At 44.6% G+C, this 21,537-nt stretch overlaps 1 protein-coding gene across 2 annotated transcripts in view; it reads right to left on the bottom strand.

Annotated features, from left to right (window-relative positions):
- Positions 1 to 20,799, bottom strand: part of ACBD6 (acyl-CoA binding domain containing 6) — a 395,397-nt gene extending 374,598 nt beyond the window's left edge. Inside the window, exons 1-3 of one of the 2 annotated variants that reach the window (XM_078643536.1) lie at positions 20,299 to 20,799; positions 13,946 to 14,010; positions 13,040 to 13,136 (exon numbers count right to left, since the gene is read on the bottom strand). In XM_078643536.1, coding sequence (XP_078499662.1) covers positions 13,040 to 13,136; positions 13,946 to 14,010; positions 20,299 to 20,508 — 372 coding nt within the window. In that variant the 5' untranslated portion in view covers positions 20,509 to 20,799. The remainder of the gene's footprint in view (positions 1 to 13,039; positions 13,137 to 13,945; positions 14,011 to 20,298) is intronic. The other variant, XM_078643527.1, reaches the window with a different exon arrangement.
- Positions 20,800 to 21,537: the final 738 nt, after the last annotated feature.

Raw genomic sequence — 21,537 nt, 5'->3', positions numbered from 1 at the left:
CTTCGGTATAAATGTCACCAATTTTAACATCACAAACGGGATCACCTGTGTTAGATTAATCTGTCAAATCCAACATATCTACCAAAAGTGACATTTTATTAACTGTAGAGTGATGTATATGAGATTTTTCAGGCTCTACAGAAGCTAAACATTACTTTGGATTTGAACTTACATGCAGAAGTAAGATGTCCCATTTTCGCACAATTGGAACATTGTTTATTGATGGCAGGACAATTAGAAGCATTAGCTAAATGGGATTTAGACCTGCACCTGAATCATGGGAGGGGTTTGTAAGATTTCTTCCAATCTTGTCTAGAATTTAAAGGTTTAGTACGTTGGGATACAACTTGAGGGATTTGAGCAGAGATTTTATTTACAGATTCAGTGGTGGTATTTTTCACATTGCCTAATTCTTAAGAGGCAGCTACAGATCTCTTAATACCTCTGGTGACCGTCCTGTGTCTCACAGAAGCGGTCGCTCCTGACGCTGCTCCCCGGTCTGCCTGGATCCTTTGGTATCGTAGCGCCAGTCTGCTGCTTGCTGCCTCGCTCACACAGCTGCCACTGTCTAATTTAACAGCGCATCTCAGTCGTAGCGCGACATTGCACATTCACCACTAACTTTATTTAATTTATTGACCATTTCGTATCGTAGCGCAAGATTGCCTCAGTGCTTATTTAATTATTAACTGACTGCTCGTTTTTACATCAGGAGCGCTGGACTGCCCAAGTGCGCTTAAAGTAGATTCATTCATTACTGTGCCGCGCTGCCTGCGATATTGATTAGAACCCTGCTTCGCTCTTGGCTCTTGGCGTGCTGCCATTTTGTTTGTCCTCATCTCTGTTGTTGTTGTTGTGCCTCCCGGACCGGATATCCACCCCGCTCCCTGCCTCCCAGCTGACCCTCCCTCCCACTGATACTGTAAGCCCCGCTCTAGCTGCGTGGCGCGGTGACCGTCCTGTGTCTCACAGAAGCGGTCGATCCTGACGCTGCTCCCCGGTCTGCCTGGATCCTTTGGTATCGTAGCGCCAGTCTGCTGCTTGCTGCCTCGCTCACACAGCTGCCACTGTCTAATTTAACAGCGCATCTCAGTCGTAGCGCGACATTGCACATTCACCACTAACTTTATTTAATTTATTGACCATTTCGTATCGTAGCGCAAGATTGCCTCAGTGCTTATTTAATTATTAACGGACTGCTCGTTTTTACATCAGGAGCGCTGGACTGCCCAAGTGCTCTTGAAGTAGATTCATTCATTACTGTGCCGCGCTGCCTGCTATATTGATTAGAACCCTGCTTCGTTCTTGGCTCTTGGCGTGCTGCCATTTTGTTTGACCTCATCTCTGTTGTTGTGCCTCCCGGACCGGATATCCACCCCGCTCCCCGCCTCCCAGCTGACCCTCCCTCGCCCCTCCCCCCTACACTATCCGCATATGACAGATGCATTTCCGCGCAGCGTTCACGCACAGCGGTCGCACCCCATGCGCGCCGAAGGTGCGCCAAAGGTAAGCCCGTCTGCGCCCGTCCGCGCCTGGACTGCGCCCATCGCTAGACCCCCTGGTCCACGCAAACCCCACTCCACCCACATAACGTACGACGCAGCCACCCTCCTAGCCCTCAACCCGGACGCACAACGCCATGCTACGAAGCGGCCCCAGGACGTACCCACGGTCCCTTCACTTGTCACTCCTGCAAATTCACCAGCATCAAGACCCACACCAATTCCACGAACCCCAAAAACAACTCCGACTCCAACCAACTAAAATGCATCCTGCTAAACACCCGCTCGGTCCACAGACACGCCTCTGAACTCTGGGATCTACTGGACACTACATCACCGGACGTCGCCTTCCTTACTGAAACATGGAGGAACGCATCTTCAAAACCCGACATCGCCATAGCCATCCCGGTCAACTACAAGATCATCCGAAGAGACCGCTTCGTCCAAACAGGAGGAGGCATCGCCATCGTCCATAAAAACACCATCAAAATCACTACCAGATCCGACGATATACTTACAACCGCCGAACACCTCCACTTCCAGATCCACACCGACCCTAGAACAACACTCAGAGGCACCCTCATCTATAGGCCTCCAGGAACCCGTAATCAATTCAGCGAAGAAATCACTGACTTCATCAGTCCACATGCCCTCGCCTCCGAGAACTACATTCTACTAGGAGACCTCAACTTCCACCTGGAAAAGAAAAACGACAGCAACACCACCACCCTTCTCGACAACCTGGCCAATCTCGGCCTCAAAAACTTGTTGACACCCCCACCCATGTAGCCGGACATACGCTCGACCAAATCTTCACTTCCAGCAATCACATCTCCTTTGATCACACCACAGCTCTCCATTGGACGGACCACAGTTGTGTTCACTTCAGCTACAAAACCACCTCGACCCACAACTCCCCACAACCTATTCCCCGAAGAAAATGGAACAAAATCACCACTGACCAACTCCTCACATCGCTCTACCAAAACCCACCCGCCCTCTCTTCGGACCCTAACGAAGCGGCCATCGAATTCAAACAATGGATCACTCACAGCGCTGACAAATTAGCACCCTTGAAAAACCATCACACCAAACCAGACAGCAAAAAGGCCCCTGGTTCAACGATGACCTTAAAAAATCCAAGAAGCTATGCCGTACTCTCGAGAAAACATGGAGAATAAACCCAACCACCGACAACATGTCCACCTTCAAGGCAGCCACCCGCAAACACCACCAGCTGATTCGATCCACCAAGAAATCAGCTTTCAAGAATCGACAACAACGCCCATAACAGCAAGGAACTATTCAACATCGTCAAAGAATTCACCAATCCCACCGCAGCCTCAAACGACATCACCCCCTCCCAAGACCTCTGCGATTCGTTATCCTCCTTCTTCTACAACAAAATTGCAGATATACATAACAGTTTCTAAATCTGCTCCAACGAACAATCCTCTCCATCCCCCTCTGAACCTAAACCGCCCTCTAACAACCTCAGCTCATGGAACCCAATCACCACTGAAGACACCATCCGCCTAATGAACTCCATCCATTCCGGCTCGCCAACAGACCCATGCCCCCACCACATCTTCAACAAAGCTGACTCCATCATCGCACCCCATCTCCGTGATGTCATCAACTGCTCCTTCAACTCCGCTACCTTCCCAGAAAGCTGGAAACATGCCGAAGTCAGCGCCCTCCTGAAGAAACCCACCGCAGACCCCTCCGAACTTCAAAAAACTACCGCCCCATATCCCTCCTCCCATTCCCGGCCAAAGTCATTGAGAAAGCCGTCAACAACCAACTCGCCGCCTTCCTCGAATCCAACAACTCCCTCGATCCCTCACAGTCCGGTTTTCGAGCCAAACACAGTACCGAAACCGCCCTCATCGCAGCAACTGACGACATCCGAACACTACTAGACAACGGTGAAACAGTAGCCCTCATTCTTCTCGACCTCTCCGCCGCCTTCGACACTGTCTGTCACAGCACCCTCATACAACGCCTCAGCAACATTGGCATAGAAGGAAAAGCCTTGGACTGGATCATCTCGTTCCTTGCGGGGAGAACTCAGAGAGTCCGACTCCCCCCGTTTAAATCAGAGGCCACCGAAGTCATCTGCGGTGTACCACAAGGATCATCACTCAGTCCCACCCTCTTCAACGTTTACATGAGCCCACTCACTTCCATCACGCGTCAACACAACCTGAACATCATCTCATACGCTGACGACACCCAGCTGATCCTCTCCCTCACCAACGACCCCAACACCGCCAAAACCAATCTTCACGAAGGCATGAAAGAAGTAGCCGTATGGATGAAAAACAGCCGCCTGAAACTTAACTCAGACAAAACGGAAGTGCTCATCCTAGGATCATCCCCCTCTGCCTGGGACGACTCATGGTGGCCTTCGGATCTGGGCTCAGCTCCCACACCCACAGACCACGCACGTAACCTTGGCTTCATCTTAGACTCCTCACTCTCGATGACCAGAGAAGTCAACGCCGTCTCATCCTCCTGCTTCAACGTACTTCGTATGCTCAAAAAAGTCTTCCATTGGATCCCCGCCGAAACAAGAAAGACTGTCACCCACGCATTGGTTACGAGCCGACTTGACTACGGAAACACCCTCTACGCCGGAATTACAGCCAAATTACAGAAAAAACTCCAACGCATACAAAACGCATCAGCAAGACTCATTTTGGACATCCCTCGCCAAGTTCACATTACCGGCCACCTGAAAGACCTCCACTGGCTTCCCGTCAACAAGAGAATAACATTCCGTCTCCTCACCCACGCACACAAGGCCCTTTACAAAATAGGGCCCGAATGCCTCAACACTCGACTATCCTTCTACACACCCACCCGCCAACTTAGATCCTCCAATCAAGGCCTCGCCGCTGTCCCGCGCATCCAAAGATCCACGAAGGGAGGTAGATCCTTCTCCTACTTGGCTGCCAAGACCTGGAACTCACTCCCCACTCACCTCCGCCTTACACAGAACCACATCTCCTTCAGAAAAGAACTTAAAACCTGGCTATTCGATAAATAATAATTCCCCCTCCACAAGCGCCTTGAGACCCACTGGGTGAGTAGTGCGCTATATAAATTTCTGAACTTGAACTTGAATTTGGCAATTTCTAAAGTTTCAATGAGTGAAGGATTTCTGCAACACAAAATCCTGTCCCGTACCTTGTTGCTGAAACAATTTACAACAATTTGATCCCTCAAATATTGTTCAATAGGACCCTCAAATTCACATGAGGAAGCAAGCACTCTGAGTTCAGCTAAAACATTATCAACAGACTCTTGCTCACGTTGTTTACGTGTGTAAAATTTGTGCCACTCCACAATTATACTTGGCTCATCTTTAAAATGTTTTTCAAGGCGCATAACAGCTTCAGTAAAATCATTCCAATCGTCTGAAGGCGGACGAATGATAGGAGGTTGGTGGTCAAATATTTTCTGACCTTCATTGCCAAGACAATTATACAACATTGCATTTTTCCTTACTGGAGAAAACTTTACACCATCAATGGCAATAATGTAACTATTCAATGATTTATACCATTGAGACCATTTGATATTGGGTGTACCAGGTTCAGGAAGAAAAGGAGAAGGAAGTACTGCCCTTTGAACAGCCATTGTTAAAAATAACAAAATGAACTAAGATAACCTAAACTCAAGGTATATATATATATATATACATATATATATATATATATATATACACATATACACTAGGGAAACTATCAGGTCAAATGCTTATAGCTGAACAGTGCATTGAATCATCAATTATTCAAATGAAGCATAGGGAATAACCACTAAATTAAATTAAAATATGAATAACATTACCTCCTAAATGATTGAAATAAATAAATTGTGTTAATAAAACATGAAGTATATGTATAGCAGCTCATTATACTTGTGCTAATAACCCTAAAGTATACACCAGCTCCTTATACTTGAGACCGGAATTAAAGTTTGATGAAATAAGATAAATTCTTAAAAATAAATAAATAAACCTTTATGTTGAAGTGTGTGTGTCTCTGTTGTCCGCCGTAACACGCATTCATTTAAATGTAGAAAGTGTGCATATCACAGATTGAACGCATTACGAGGATCAGTCATCAAAATTGAGGAAGTGCGCTGAAATCAAAGATGGCTGACACGTCTTGGGACGTGAAGCGTGAAGCGTCATCAAACTACGGAGGCGTTGATTGTTCAATAAATATCCACGACGGCGTTTTTCAAAACAACGAAAGTTCCGTCTTCGTCTCACCAGCGCGCAGGAAGATGCCGGCTTGCGATGCCGCCTCCGTCACAACAGATGCAGAGAATGTCCAAAGAGCTAGCTCAAGGTGAGTTTCGAAAGATGCATAGTATTTACCAAAAAGTGAATGGATTTTCAAACTGTCGTTATCCAAGCAAACTTCTTGTTATCATCATATTTCGAAACCATGCAGTGAATGGATTTTCAAATAGTCATTATCCAAGCAAACTTCCAGTTTCATATTTTTAAACGTATTCCATAAAACGAATTCCTGATAAGGTAATGGATCACAAGAGTTTTGACAACAAAATTTCATAAGTTGCAAATATAGCAAAACTCGCAAACTGGATCAAATTGAAGCACAAAATAAGAATAAGTAATTAACATCACTCGATCTAGGCAGAGTTGTCAGCAAAAATAAGACGATCAAAATGAAGTAGGGTGACAGTTGAGGTACTTGAAGGACAGCAGTAGATGACTTATACAATCAGAGCCTAAAGATCTTCAGCGATGAGAAATAATTAAAAATATATGTGCTGAAAAATTAGAAAGTGTAGCTCAAATTAAATTGAATTATCAGCAACCTTCCATCAAGTCAATGAAATGTTAAAAAGGATGACAGTTGGAGGCACTTGAAAGGCAGAAATAATTTTTGTCAGATGAGAAAAATATCTTCAGTGAAAGTAGAAGTGAAATAAATTTCACATACCGTTTTTGATGAAATCAGGGCAAGATGACACAAAGTTCTGTAGGATCATAAAAATTTCAAATATTAAAATTGGTGAGTCCGTGAGGTGTTGTCATCCCATCCTCGTCGCCAAATTTATGTTGGATCCAGTAAAAAGAAGTCCAAGATAATCAGGATAAAGTTTAAAGTTTTATTCTTACAAGAACACCACCACCAAAGATCCAGCAGGTGTCTCTTGGTCAGCCTCCACTCAATAACTGAAGACACAGGCTTCCAAGAGACCAAGATTCTACGTTGCTAGGTGATAGACAATATGAAAAGTGCATGTTTGACTGTTATTGAGTGGAGGCTGACCAAGAGAGACACCTGTTGGATCTTTGGTACTGTTCTTCTTGTAAGAATAAAACTTCTTTCAACTTTATCCTGATTATCTTGGACTTCTTTTTACTGGATCCAACAATTAGGCTGTAGGCCAAGTGGTTTGAGACTCACACCAGAACGTTGTGAGGGACACATCTTTGTAGTGCTACAAACGGACTGTGACAACCTCTACAAAATCTAGCAAGAGCTTCTGGATTATTGGCAACCTGAATTGCATTTTAAATGGCAACGGCAATTTTGTAACTCAGCTTCTTAAGGTTCTTTTCCTTCAGAACACTACTGTGTCTGCTTGTTTCTACTCTATTATTTGCAAAGCACCCAGGCGGAGAGTCCTCCAGCCACATTTTAGCTGCCTGAAATTCCCTGCGCTTGACATTAGGAAAAAATGTCCCATTGTAACCATGCGGACACATTTAAAAACGAATTTTCGAACTCTTTTTAAATTAATTCACTTCGCCCTTTTTGCAGCTTTCAATTCGACAACAGAACGCAATGCTATCCCTTACTATTCGCCCGTTTCTAATTTTCAGCCTCTGTAATGTAACATGCATTAACTGGGTTATCAGTACAGCACCCTAACACTCCATTTGTGCAGGAGTGGTATATAAAACTGTTAACTAAAAAGAATTTGAATAACTCTGGGTTTTTGACCTACCCCTTATTTGCCCTCCTTCTGGACCTGAATCATCTCAGAGGACATGAACATCGCCTCAGGCTCTGCACCCCTAGTCGCTGCTTTGTGTTTCTGCTGCAAGGCTACTTTGTATTGCCAGACATGGGTGCTGTTCTTCCTTTGTTGCTCCTGTACCACTCAATGTGCCCGATGAGGGCTCGGGGGACCTTAACACTGCACTCTGTAGGCGAGTTAAACAGCCAGGACAGACTTAGGCTACTGGGTCTATACTGTACCGCCATGGAGGCAAAGAAAACAAATGTGAAGTCTAAAATACTATTTAGATTCTCTAGACCTCGTTCTGGAGAAGAATCAGCGACCGATAACTCATCAGAGAAACCTTGCGTAAGCGGTCGAGACTGTTGTTGAACTGAAGGCTTGAAATGATATTATTAGCAATAGACTTGATTCAGCTACAGTGGAAGGCTGAAAATTATTCAGGCAAGTAGGATGAGGCAGAGCAGCAGACTTTGGTCTTTGGAGGAAGGCGTAGAGGGATGCTTCGTTGTAGGGCAAAACAACTGAGAATTCATTGCATCACACGCATGACAAAATTTAAGACTCTGAAGAGCACTCCGGACTTAAGCACATCCGAAGAATACCAGTCCCTTAATCAGCGACCTGGTAGGATACAGAACAATTTGTGGAAAAAAAAAAATCGATTCTGATCTGGCTGATGTGCCAGAATACACTATACCTGGCTAGTGGGAATATGAACTGAACCCTCTTCAGGGCTACATGTTCATGCTGTTCCCAGACTTCATGTCATAAGTACAAACTAAGTCCACTTTTTTTGGGGGGGCGTAGAGTGGCAATACACTAGGGGCAGAAACCGGCGCCAATGCCCAAATCCTGGCTCGAGGACGCGGCATATTGTCAGACACAACGGACAGAATTCCGGAATCTTATGCCAACAGTGAGCAGGCCGCATGACATTTGGGGTCCGCTGGATACTTACCTCCATCCATGGCTTGACAGATGCTGTCTCAGACCACTACACTCCAGAGAACAGTCCCCCACATGCATGGTACGTTTGACAGATATGCGTGCGGAGGAGCACGCACCTCTATACATCATGACATATGTAAGTCAACATGACTCTGTATGATTCTATCTTCTTTTAGAACTATTGTCTGTTGTGCTGGCAACCCTGCTCATTTGTAGATGAATCAATATTGAATTATGTCTCGATGATGCTACTGCTGAACTGTTTGTACTAACATGTTCCTATTGAAAATGCTCAGCAACAAAAAAAGTCCACTTTTTTTTTCTTTGAGAGTTCAAACATATTCTAGAAATTATGACAGATACAGGAGGTGTCTAGTGGATGGCAGCAAATATTCTGTTAAGCTCCTGGGTGTAAAGTATTTGACGTTCTGTTCAAATTACAGAAGGGTACTGAGGGTAGTGAGAGGACTAGGTTACTTTCATTGATGGCTGTAGGTTTTCAGTGTGGAAGGGAGAGGGTGGTTCCCAATCTTGCAGACAGTGAATTTTGCTTCTGTGCAGTGGGGCAGAGCTATGGCCAGGAGATGGGGAAAAAGGCAGGTTGTCACCTTGAGTGTTTGCCCTCGATGCTACTAAAGAGGACAATGAGTCACAGCTATTGCAAGTTTGAATCTGCGAAGATTCTTAGGCTGACCTTGCAACATAAAACGGCGGGGATTTAAACAGTGGCATGAAGACTAGGGAAGTGCTGGCCTGCCTTCATAAGCATGACACAGGTCTTTGTAAGCCTGCAATCAATATAGGCGCGTTGTAGGAGACATGTTATTGGTACAGGCAGGGGCATGCAAGTTTGAAAGAAATGGAGAATGTCAGCATTATTTTTCTCAATTTCCCTCACACGAGCATTGCCTTAATTCATAAACGTTTCACTTCTAGCGAGAAAACCACTGAAGAATGTTTCTTTGTGCACCCCTTTTGTTTAGATCAGGGTCACCTGACGTAATGTGAAAAACTTGAATATTTCCCCAAATGTTATGAGCTGGACAAAACCAAATGCCATTAACTCCCTGGTTCAGAAAAGGGGGTGGTGATGGACAGAGCATCTGAGTTAAACAGAACACTCATACCCAGTCAAAAGATCAGGGCTTGATCCATCACCGTTTTTTAGCTCACTGCACCATCCCAGTTCAGAACCTGGCTACATGCAAATTAGTCTGTCCCTGGCCCAGTGCATCATGGGAACAGGGCAGACCAAACTACCAAGCCAATTCTTTACTGGAAAGGAAACAAGCTTTGGGGACCGGTTTCTGGCATTGCAGCCGTCTTCGGCCCGGCTTGCTTGAATCCTGATGGTGCAGTGAGCAAGGGACTCATGTCTGAGCATACCCTGCCACTCCATTAGTGGCCAAAACGATTCAGAAAAGGGGGTGGTGATGGAGTGTTCTGCTTAATTCAGATACTCTGTCCATCACCACCCCCTTTATGAATCATTAACTCCCTGGCACTCCTGTTATATAAGCGAGACACCTCAATATTACCCGCCAGATAAAATTAGATACATCAATGTGCAGTACTGGCTTGCATTCAAGTCTGCTAGTTTGATTACTTTGCTATGGGAATTACCAGGCTCCAGACATAAGCAGGTATTTCAATAATGGTATTTCCGAAGTAACATATAATGTATTTGTATATGATGTTCCATCAAGAAAAGATTTACTTCAGCTGTCCAAATTGATGGTGCACAAGGTGAGTAATGTTAAGATATTACCCAGAATGCTATCAGATTACTCGCCGACTCTTGCTGGTTTTACTATCCCTGCAGTTAGTAACAAACATTGGCAAAGACAATAGGTCTCGTCTATGCTTTGGTGGCCTGGTATAGTCCAATATGTTTTAGATTGTAGTGGAGTAGATTGGGATGGAGTGGGGTAGACCGGAGTGAGGCAGATTTGTAGGTTGGGGTGGAGGTGGTTCGATTGGAATGGAGCAGGGTTAAGAGTGAAGTTGTTTGGGGTAGATTAGAGTCATGCGGAGCAGAGAGAACTGAGGTAGAGTAGGGTGGGATAGAGTTGGAAAGACTGGGGTGGAGTGGGGTAGACTGGGGTACTGTGAAGTGGGGTAATGTGCAGAGGCAGCCAAAAAGAATGACAATTTAAGGCAACTAATGGTATGTAATAGGCGAGCTCCAAGCACTTTACTGAATACAATACGCTCACAGCAACAGTTCATGCATGCAGGTAGGCGAGAACTAAGAAGGCTAAAGTTACATGTACCCATGTGTTCCCCACCTACTCAGAACTAAGTCAATATAGGTGTTTCAAGTTTCAAAGATTTAACAAGATCTTGTATACAACACTGAATCCAGCTCCCGAACTAATTTGTCTCAGACATCAAAATGAGGAACTATCTCTCTTGGGGTTGTCGATTGGCAGCATTTTTGTAGCCAGAAACTAGAACGCAAAACAAGTATCAGTGTGCTCACAGAAGGGTGCAGAAAAATGTGTGAGCTTTTCATGATGCAACATAACATTGACAAAGCGCCTATGTAAATTTAATCGAGTCTGGAGCAAGTTCACATTAGGACCACTTATTAATCTCACTTACCAAGCATTACAAGACTTCCTACTATATGAAGTAGAATACATTGTGTGTAACTCATGGTTCTGCAAATGTATACTGACAATTAAAATGAGTATTTGATATGCCTTCAGTTAAACATAAAATAGAAGTGTTAAAAAATACTGGGCAAAACTTAGACAAAGGCAGTGTTTTTAAAGAGAACAGCATGAGATCAGCAATTCAAAGAAATCCATACAGGAGATCAATATTTGACTAGTCAGTTTTGCTTGCTTAGCACTCTTATTCTAATGCAACAACTAGGCACTAGACAAAAACATAACCAAGACAGAAACTGTGCTTAATACCTTGGTCTACCCAACCTGATTCTAAAGTAAATTGGCTTGAATTACGATTTGGATTTGCTGATTAACCTCGTATCACCCCTAGTCTCCACTCCAAACTATTTGGGGATTAGGGAAGGAAAGGTTTGCCTGATTAGCCGCCTTAGATAATCAAAGAAACATGTGTGCACTGGCAAACTTACCACACAGTTTAGATTGTCTTGTTAAAACCCAGAACAACAAGATAATGAGTGCATCAAAAACGTCAAAAATAGAATTGAAAAAAAGGTGGGATAGCTTGTAGATCACGTTAAGTCTAAACAAATCTGAATATGTAGTACACTGGCAGATTTTGTACATTGGTGAACTGATTAGCTATGTAATTATTTTTCACGTGCAGCAATTGTCAGACGAAAAGGTATAACCATACACAAAATCGTATCTTCCTTTCATCAAAGGACACAGGAACATGTATGAACAGCCTCAAACTCAAGCAAAAGCAATCAGAAATCAGAGCCCCGATTACCACAATAAAATTCAACAAATACAAATGTGCAGGTCAAACAACAGACGTCAAAGGATCATCTTTTTTTAGAACTATACCTCTTGACATCACAGTGGAGATCCGAAATAGTTCATGAAAGTATGAAAGAAAATTTGAAAGAAAAACTGATAAAAAATGTTTGTTTGTTTTTTCCCCTCAGTGCCTACTTTGATCTGTGGATGCAAATCCCTTCATAGTTTCCACTCTCAGACATCGGTTTCTTTTAACTTTCCCTTCTTCTGGCTTGCTTTCATTCTTACTCCACTATCAGTAATAAATCAATATTTATCTTATAGCTGATTGCTTAAGAATGATCATTAATTTCAGGTAGTGATCTAGCAAATATAAATACAATAAATTATATGGAGACTTTGGGGCAAGACCCCCTTACTGATGGGGACAACCTATCATAAGGATGCACTGTTCAATTGCTTGCATATTAAAAATTCTGCCCACAGCTGAATAATGATTTTATTTCTCATTGTGCAGTCTCTGAGATGTGATAGCATCCACATTTCATGAAGGCAATCCTTCCTGTTTCTATAAGCAGCATTACTCCTCCGTGTTGCAAGTACATAAAACAGACTCTGCTAAAGACACATAGGCAATCACTTACATCGCCGAACTAAAAACAACGAATATGTGCTTAGGAGTCAAAACGTCACCTCTGTGAATCACATAACCATCAGTACAAAGTGGCATGCAGGAAGAATGGAGTGTGGGTGTATATCTGGATTGGGCAACAATAAACATCTGTTATTCAGACCCAACACACCCTTCTGGGTGAACGTTCGCTTTACAAATACACGTTATGGGCAGAATAAACTTCAACATTTTAACTTTACATCCTGCACATACAACCTTCTAAAAATTTATATTACTCAACAGTATCAAGACTTCAGACTGATTTACATACTTAGGGTGTACCAAATTATAATTTACATACAACATATTATCTTCAACAAGTATTCCAAATTTGAATAAATAAGTCAGATCTACGAGTTGTGATCCAAATCTTATGGGACCAAATCATGATAGACTAGGAAAACATTAACTGTCAATGATAAGTAAGTAATGGTGACTTCTACTCCTAAGCTCATGCACTCTAAATGGTGTAGCTCCAGGCCTACCTGAGGGGTCCAGCTGGGGTCCAGTGTCCTCACAGTAGAGACATACTCCTTCATTGCCTGCTCAGCACTGGCATCTCCTAGAGCTTTCCAGGCTTCCCTGAGGCAAAGAAGGAAGTGGTCAACCACCGCAGAGGCATTGTAAGAGCCACACAAGGAAAACAGGGACTGAGGAATATGTGGTTCCAAAGGAAAGTAAGTGTAGAGTTCACCAGTCTGAGAATGGTCCCTCCAATGATCGAAGGGAGGGCAGTGTCACCAAAACACATTCAAAGCCCGACGAAGAAACACACAAGCACATCCTTGGATTTCCTTCCAAATCTCAAAATACACAAGACAATCTTCCACAGGAAAGAGGTGTGAAAATAGGCACAGGTACTACAACAGGTGAAAGACGTTGTAACACAAATAGCCCTCCTTCATGGACGAGAGAGACAAGAAAATAGAGAAGTGATTGCCGAGTGCTTAAGGAAAAAAGATGGTAGACGCACAGGAACCTTTCCAGGAATAGAAGTTGCGTGCACCACAGGGCATGCAATACATTGACACGTATTGACCAATTCAATCAATCAATGATTTGTATAGCACTGCTCATTACCCGTGAGGGTATCCAGGCACCGGGAGTGCTGCTGCTGGGTGTTGTCAGCAGACAACAATTAATATAAAATTCTTGAAAACCCAACAAGTTCACCATCCCTGCCAGAAAGATCATAATTAATTCCCACTACCATTGACAACACGCAATTATTTTCCAGTCCTGGAACATAGGGGACAGGATAAGACTATCACAGCCTGCATCGAATGATTCCACTGAACCTTGGGCATAGTCATTCCATTACAGAGTGCCTTCATTAAACCACAGAATACAAAATACTCAAAACCTTTAGTAAGTAGTTTTGAGAGCCTTACCATTTTTGTTTTCCCTCAAAATCGAAGAATCCAGGTTTCGGAATGTTGCACTTGCCCACCTTCACCTGAATGGGGAGGAAGAGATGGTGCGGTTTAGAGTTGACTTCAGGAGCCAAGTGATCAGTTACTTTCATACTAGCAATCCTGGAACTGATTATTTACAGAATGTACAGTACAAAGTAAACTATCTCAGAGTTATTACTACCAACGCTCCAAGGTTTTCTGGGTCCATGCACAAGTTGATCATTCAGTCCATTCCAAACATTGTACCTTACATTCTGGGACCTTTAGTCCTGATTTATAGGTCTAGCGTGGCGTACTGCGCACATGCGCAGTCGAGCTTGCGAGATTTTATGTTTTTAGGTGTACTTCACTAGCTAGGGTTAAGCCCCGCCCCTCTTCTCCATTGGCTGGCCTCCTAAACGGTGGCCAGCCATTGGAGAAGAGGTCCAACAGCAGGAAGACAGTCTGAAAGGGACGGGGCTGTGTAATGGCGAGCGCTTGTTTAACATTACATTGTCGCCGAAGGACAGTGTTAGCTTCAGAAAGCTTTTACGTTAATAACAGAAATGTCTGACAGGGAGAATTAGTTTTGCGGTATTATGTCGATTGTTGTGCACATGTTGAAAATATATAGTGTTGGTTTTCTTATTGCTGTAAATGGTCGACCACAGTAACATTTGTGCACATCTTACTTAAGTTGTTAGCGGCTATTTTAACCTACTGAGACTAAAGGTGCCTAGAAACGAAGTCACTCAACAATCTGCATCGCAGCCTTACATGGCTTTGAAATCCGCTCACTGACTACGCTTCAATTGTGACGCATTATAAAACTGCGTATTACAGTAGTGTCCAGTCTTGGGACCGGCGTGCCTAAGCGATCCCACTGCGATTTTCATTGGAGCCGGTGGGACAGAGGAGCAGGTGGGGGCAACGATGGGATAGACTCGTGATTTCTTTCACAAACTAGCTGCATGAGCCGCAGTCAATGGACTTTTCAGCCATTTCAGTCTCCCTCTTCGTCTCGTCTCAGCGTAACGGCGGCTCTGCGCTGTTCGTGTAATGGCGGCAGGCGGGCGAGGTTGCTGTAATGGTGCATTAAGCGAGCCGTGTAATGGCGGCAAATGTTACTTTGAACCTCTTGATGGCTTTGCAAGGACTTTTATAGAGCAAATGTGCCGTAATTTAATACCCCGGTTTCGAGCAGGAGCTATTAACTTGCTTTGAAGGCAGTATCCATTTCCTTATGGTAGAAATAATTGAACCAGCTACAAGGGATGACCCGACCCCAGTGCAAGGGGAGCGTTGCGCAAAGCAACTTAAAATTGACGACCCCCCGCCCACAATTAAGATTTAAGTACATTTGTTTAATCTTTGAAGTCCCGAATGCGCATTGTAAAACCATGTTGCTGTTCTGCTTGTAATATTACTCAAGTATGTTCTAACCGAAAAGCAATTTCAAGGAGTATTTGTGCAAAACGGCACTTGTGGTCAGTAAAAGCCCGTCCAGACTAATCTGTTCCCTGGTCGCGTTTTCCAACTACCTCCTCCGCAGATTAGTTGTCGGTTACTCTCGGTGGCCAGGCAAAGCCATGTCAATGGAATATCGCTGCGGCGTGGAACCTGTCTAGCATTATACTAGTCCATTATCCTTAGGTGCATAGAGCCGCAATCAATTTCTAGCCTCCTAGTTTTTATTTTCACACGAGAGGGGGAGGGGGTGGTAACACCCAGATACAGTAGTAAGCTGCTTGAAAAAATACTCTCTCTTTGAGTCTGGTCTTCGGCTGTCCAAGTACATGTTTCCGTGAGCTAACTTCCAAATCAACACACTGAGGAAAATTAAGCCTTTCCTCCCTGCCGAAGACTTCCAAACTGCTGTACAAGCTTTAGTGATCCCTCGAATAGACTACGGGATTGCGGCCCTCAGCGGACTCCCACTATCCACAACAGCACCCTTAAGAGCCTCCCTGAACGCTGCCGCGAGACTCATTACTGGCTCAAGAAAACATTCGCATATATCCCCAGACTTAAAGTCTCTAAAATGGCTGCCTTTTGAAGCCAGAATACAGCTAAAAATTGCTATTATGACACACGCGGCCGTGCACCACAAGGCACCCAACTACCTCGCTCACAAGCTGTCTATATCAGGTGGTTCGAGAACCAATAGAAGTATAAAAAATCTACTCCTGAAACCTCGTAGATTCCGGAAAGAGAAAACATACAAGCGCTCCTTCTCAGGAATGGCACCCAGGATCTGGAATGCGCTCCCTCCTGAAACGAGGCTTATCTCCTCCACTGCACTTTTCAAGAAAGAGGTGAAATCCATCCTTCTGGCCAAGATCCCCTGAACCTTATAGGGGCTGGACCAAAGACTCTGCATTGCTCTGTATCATTGCTCTCCTTGTCCTCTGTCACTATATCTCTACTTGATGGGCGACACTATTACGCTACTCTCTTAATACCGACCAATAAATGTTACACCTTGGCTTACTGAGTCACTCTCCCGATGCCCCCACTCATTGTTCACTATACACTAAGAGATTGGGATAAGCCATCCACACACCCAAGGTGTACCTGAACATCTCTGTAGCGGGATCAATGACTGGTGTCGTCTTATATTACTTGTCTACCAGTTGTATATTGATATGTTTTATGTATGTTATTATTATCCTACCATGTCAGTGACTACTATACTGCTTCCATTATCTCTGTTCATCCCTACCTCCCCTACCCTGTCTTTGTGAAGCGCTCTGATATCCGCAAGGATCTTGTTCGCGCTATATAAAACTTTGAATTAATAAATAAACATTGATGCATTTCGGTTAGCGGTTTTTTGTAAATACGCATGTTATGCCGCACACGGGTTGTGTGTTAATTCCACAACTGCGGTAAACAGAGTGGCAACAGAATAGCTTTATTCCAGCGAGCTGTCCAAGTACATGTTTTCGTGTTTTGGACACTTGATGCATTTCGGGTAGCGTTTTGTTGTGCATACGCATGTTATGCTGCACATGGGTTGTGTGGTAATTCCACAACCGCGGTAAACAGAGTGGCAACAGAATAGCTTTATTCCAGCGGTCCTGTCTTTCACTCTGCACTGCTGTTTAGTACGACAACCCCCTGGTTCATTGTCTGCATTAAGTAGGACAGTAACTAACTTGGCTGGGCACTGCGTGGTTCTCTAAACAGGGACATGTTGCTGCCAGAACACGGCCCGCACAGACTAGCGAGCTATGGGAGCAACTGAGCATATTGAGGTGGCGCGCATCAGCAGCCGACAAGAAGAGAAATTGTTTCACTGTCACAGACTCCGCAGTGACGGTCTTTGATGCGTTAAGCAAATGTCAGCTTCGTTCAGGTTCTTTTCTTCTCTCCCAATAAGCTCATTAGTGGTAGCCTTAGCTTTTCTTTGTTACTGGCTAATAATTTGAGTGTGGCTCTGTGTGTGTGTGTGGCTCTGTGCTCTCCTTGTGTGTGTGTGTGTGGCTCTGTGCTCTGTGTGTGTGGCTCTGTGCTCTGTGTGTGTGGCTGTGTGTGTGTGTGTGTGTGTGGCTGTGTGTGTGTGTGTGTGTGTGGCTCTGTGTGTGGCTCTGTGTGTGTGTGTGTGGCTCTGTGTGTGGGTGTGGGTGTGTGTGTGTGTGTGTGTGTGTGTGTGTCTCTGTGTCTGTGTGTGTAAATGCAATAGGTCTCGCATTTGCGAGAGATTAAGCTATTGGCATTGTACATGGCAATGCCATTTATTTATCTGTTTTCAAAACCAACACATAAATAAAAAGTTTGTCATTTACAATGCCAATAGCTCTAACTTTTGCAAAGGCAAGACCGTTGCATTGTAAAGGCTTGTTTAAGTAGCAAAACAGCACTACAAGTCCTAGAATGCAATGAAAATAACCTGAACTGTAAGACTTGAGAATTTTGACAACTCTGTATTTTTAAAATTATATTAACCAATGCCATTTTAGAGACCAATGAAAGGCTGAGTCATCCAAGACAATTCACTAGTAAAGTAGGTCAGTGCATTTGATCACTTTACAGAGATTGGACCGATAAATTATCCTCCGTCTATGAACTAAATTAATTGAGCAGTGAATCCGAAAAGATAGAAGTGCATTTCTAATGTTGTGGATCAGTCTCAAAAGGAATACAATGGACTAGAACAGCCATGTGTAATGTCTCATAAGTGAAATAAGCATTTGGAATGCAATAGGTCTTGCATTTGAGAGAGTTTGAGCTATTGGCATTGTAAATGACAATGCCTTATATTCATGTGTTTTGAAAACCTGCAAGCAGTGCGTAAACATGGACTTTGTACTTCTAGTCGATGCTTTTGAGAAGCAACACTGGCAGTAACTGTGCCTCTTTTAATGCCAGCCATGCTTCTCGTAAGCAATGACTATAAGTACAAAGTGAGTGTTTACGCACCGCTTGCAGGTTTTCAAAACACATAAATAAAAGGCATGGTAATTTACAATGCCAATAGCTCAAACTCTCACACATGCAAGACCTACTGCATTGAAAATGCTTGTTGAGCTCTGAGACGGAGGGGTAGCACCCATAGGTAGGCAGGGACCATAACGCCAGGCTATAGGTTTCAAAAGCTGGAGGGAGGCGAAGGCAGCTGCAGCCAAGAGACCTCGATCTTTGATTGCAAAGCAAATGTGGCAAAATAAGAGCAAGAATTACAGCCCTGTTTACAACAGGGCTCTGGTCTCGACTGCTCCAGCGTAGAAAGAAATAGTGCCCACAAGCTCTGAGTAACAACACATATAACATGGGTAGTCCTTGAAAATGGGTGGAGCTTTTAAAGCCCATATCTTGAATGCAGCATGTCTCGCAGACAGCCCTGGCGCTGACTAGGCGAGACCTAAAAAGGTTGTTCTCGAGGTCCCGACTGTCTATTATAGGTAAAGTAACTGTGCCAAAAGATACTTAAGAGTGCCGGAGGGCAGACTGTAGAGCAGAATCAAAGTGTTCCTCTAGTCAAAGATTCTGAAGAGAGCGGGAAGTGTTACTGCTAAGCAGAAATGTGATATCTAAGTACAGTAGTGTAAAAGGGAACATTTTGGAAAAGAGATGCTACTAAAAATGTTCTTTGGGGTGTATTGTACTGCAGTTGGCCACCTTAATTTAAAAAAATGGAAATGCTGCAAAGAACGGCTTATTTGCATACTTAGAGCTGTGAGTGGACGTCTCCATGGGGTGCCTTGAGTGAGAACAGTTTAAGCATGCTGAGAATTTGTAATCACACATTCGATAAATGTTCAATACATGTGCAAGTCAAAAAGAGGCAGGTTAGACCACAGAAGTAGCATTCCATTTAGTCCGCTCAATGTTTGGTTTATTTCAGAAAATCAGATTAAAGTAAAGAAGAGGACAGTGCTGTAAGGTTAAAGAGCCAAACTGGGCACTAAAACCCAATAACGTGAATCAATTATTTGCATCATAGTAGAACCAACCAACAGACCACGCACGCAACCTGGGCTTCATCCTGGACTCCTCCCTCTCCATGACCAGACAAGTCAATGCCGTCTCCTCGTCTTGATTCAACATCCTACGCATGCTACGCAAGATCTTCCGGTGGATCCCCACCGAGACCAGGAAGACGGTCACCCTGGCCCTCGTCACCAGCCGACTGGACTACGGCAACGCCCTCTACGCCGGAACCACCGCCAAGCTCCAGAAGAGACTCCAGCGAATCCAGAACGCCTCAGCAAGACTCATCCTCGACGTCCCCCGACACAGCCACATCTCCAAACACCTGAGAGACCTGCACTGGCTCCCGGTCAACAAGAGAATCACCTTCCGCCTCCTCACCCACGCACACAAAGCCTACACAACCAAGGCCCAAGATACCTCAACAGCCGCCTCAACTTCTACACTCCCACTCGCCAGGTTCGATCGACCAGCCACGCCCTCGCCGCCGTCCCCCACATCCGAAGAGCCACCACAGGAGGAAGATCCTTCTCCTACCTGGACGCCAAGACCTGGAACTCCCTCCCGACCCACCTCCGCCTGACCCAAGACCACCTCGCCTTCAGGAAGCAGCTCAAGACCTGGCTGTTCGAGCAGTAGCGGACCCCCCTCCCCCAAGCGCCTTGAGACCCTCCGGGTGAGTAGTGCGCTATATAAATGTTCTGATTGATTGATTGAAGATACCACTTATAATAAAGCAGTATTTAGTGCATGCATCAAAGGTAGGCTAAAAGGTAACTTAATTCTGTCCGCCAAAATGTGTGAGTTGGTGATTCACAGAACTGTCCGAGGAAGTCTTATTAAATCATCAGCTACAGCAATAGCTACAAACAATATATTCCAGTGAGTGAGGTGGGTGCTTTCCAGGGCGGCATTACCTGCTTATACCTGGCATACAGGTAAAGGAGCTGCTCTCTACTGGCCGCATGCACCATCCCCTGCAAGCGGTCTGCTGCCTGCTGGAAGTGAGAGGCCAGCAGCTTGTAGTCCTCCTCCTCATCTTCTGGGTTGGGGTCCGATGAGTCAAAAGAGTCGTCACCGGAGCTATGATCACTCAAAGCCTCGCCACTCACGAACAACGAGGCCATGGCTCAGCAGGTGTCAGGTCCCCTCTTCCCCTCTAGGGATGCTTCACAGCCTGGCTCTGTCCTGAGGTACTAAAGTGCTGGTGCTCGCACCCTACCAGAGCGCTTCTATGTTTCCGCTAGGGCCTACATGCCAATACTCTCGATCACGAGGGAAGATTCTTCTCCAAATAGATTTTAAACACCTGAGCGCATGTACTTTCCACACACTATAAACAACGTTATAAGAGAAGTCGGGAGGAGGTCATGAGGAAGCGGGTTTCACACTGATTGACAAGGCATGGGGCGGTGCTAGGAGGGTGTTGCAGCGGTACTTCTCTTTAAGGCCTCCTATTGGTTAGGACACATGACCCGCCTCTAAAAGAGGTTGCACAGCATTTCCCAAAGAAACATGGCGCACCCGATAAGACCGCCTCCGGGCCATACCGGAAAAGTACTTCCGGTGCTCCTGTAGACCGCCTGGTCCTGCTGTACATAATATGCTTTTCTTTCCAGTTCTGTTCTCAGCACAGCCTCTAGCTAAGAACGGGCGTATAGGAAGAGCTAGAAAAATAAGAAAATCACGGCAGTTACTCGGTGGACTTATCTGGCTGGCAATCGGGCAGCCAGGGCAGGGGACACTTAACGGTTGCTCGTGAGCTCTCGGGAGGTGACAGTCACAATTTCAGTTGCCATGGAGGCAATGCAAATTTTCGCAAATATTTTTCACATTTATGCGCGAACGTGGGTAAATGGTCTCGGGAAACGCAGTAAGCGATCATCTTAATGTTTCCCAGACCAATACGTAAGATAAAGTAAAACAAAAAAAAAAGTACATCAAACTGCACGCGCCGCTATGTTTTTTTAGAATTCTGTAATGTTTAGAGAGCAAGCCTCGTGTAATCTGGGTTCTTGTCAATTTGTGCACACCTGTCTTCTACAGTTCGAGTCCTAATGAGTCATAAGTAACTCTTATGATACACGTGGCTGTGTCTCGCTTCAGACCAACACACATCTAGGCATTGTTTTTATATTGATACCAGGGTGTCTGCA

Source organism: Lissotriton helveticus, chromosome 1_1 (genome assembly GCF_964261635.1).
Source record: "Lissotriton helveticus chromosome 1_1, aLisHel1.1, whole genome shotgun sequence".
Taxonomy (NCBI): domain Eukaryota; kingdom Metazoa; phylum Chordata; class Amphibia; order Caudata; family Salamandridae; genus Lissotriton; species Lissotriton helveticus.
Note: the sequence above shows the minus strand (reverse complement) of the source record. Positions and strands in the feature narration are given on the sequence as shown.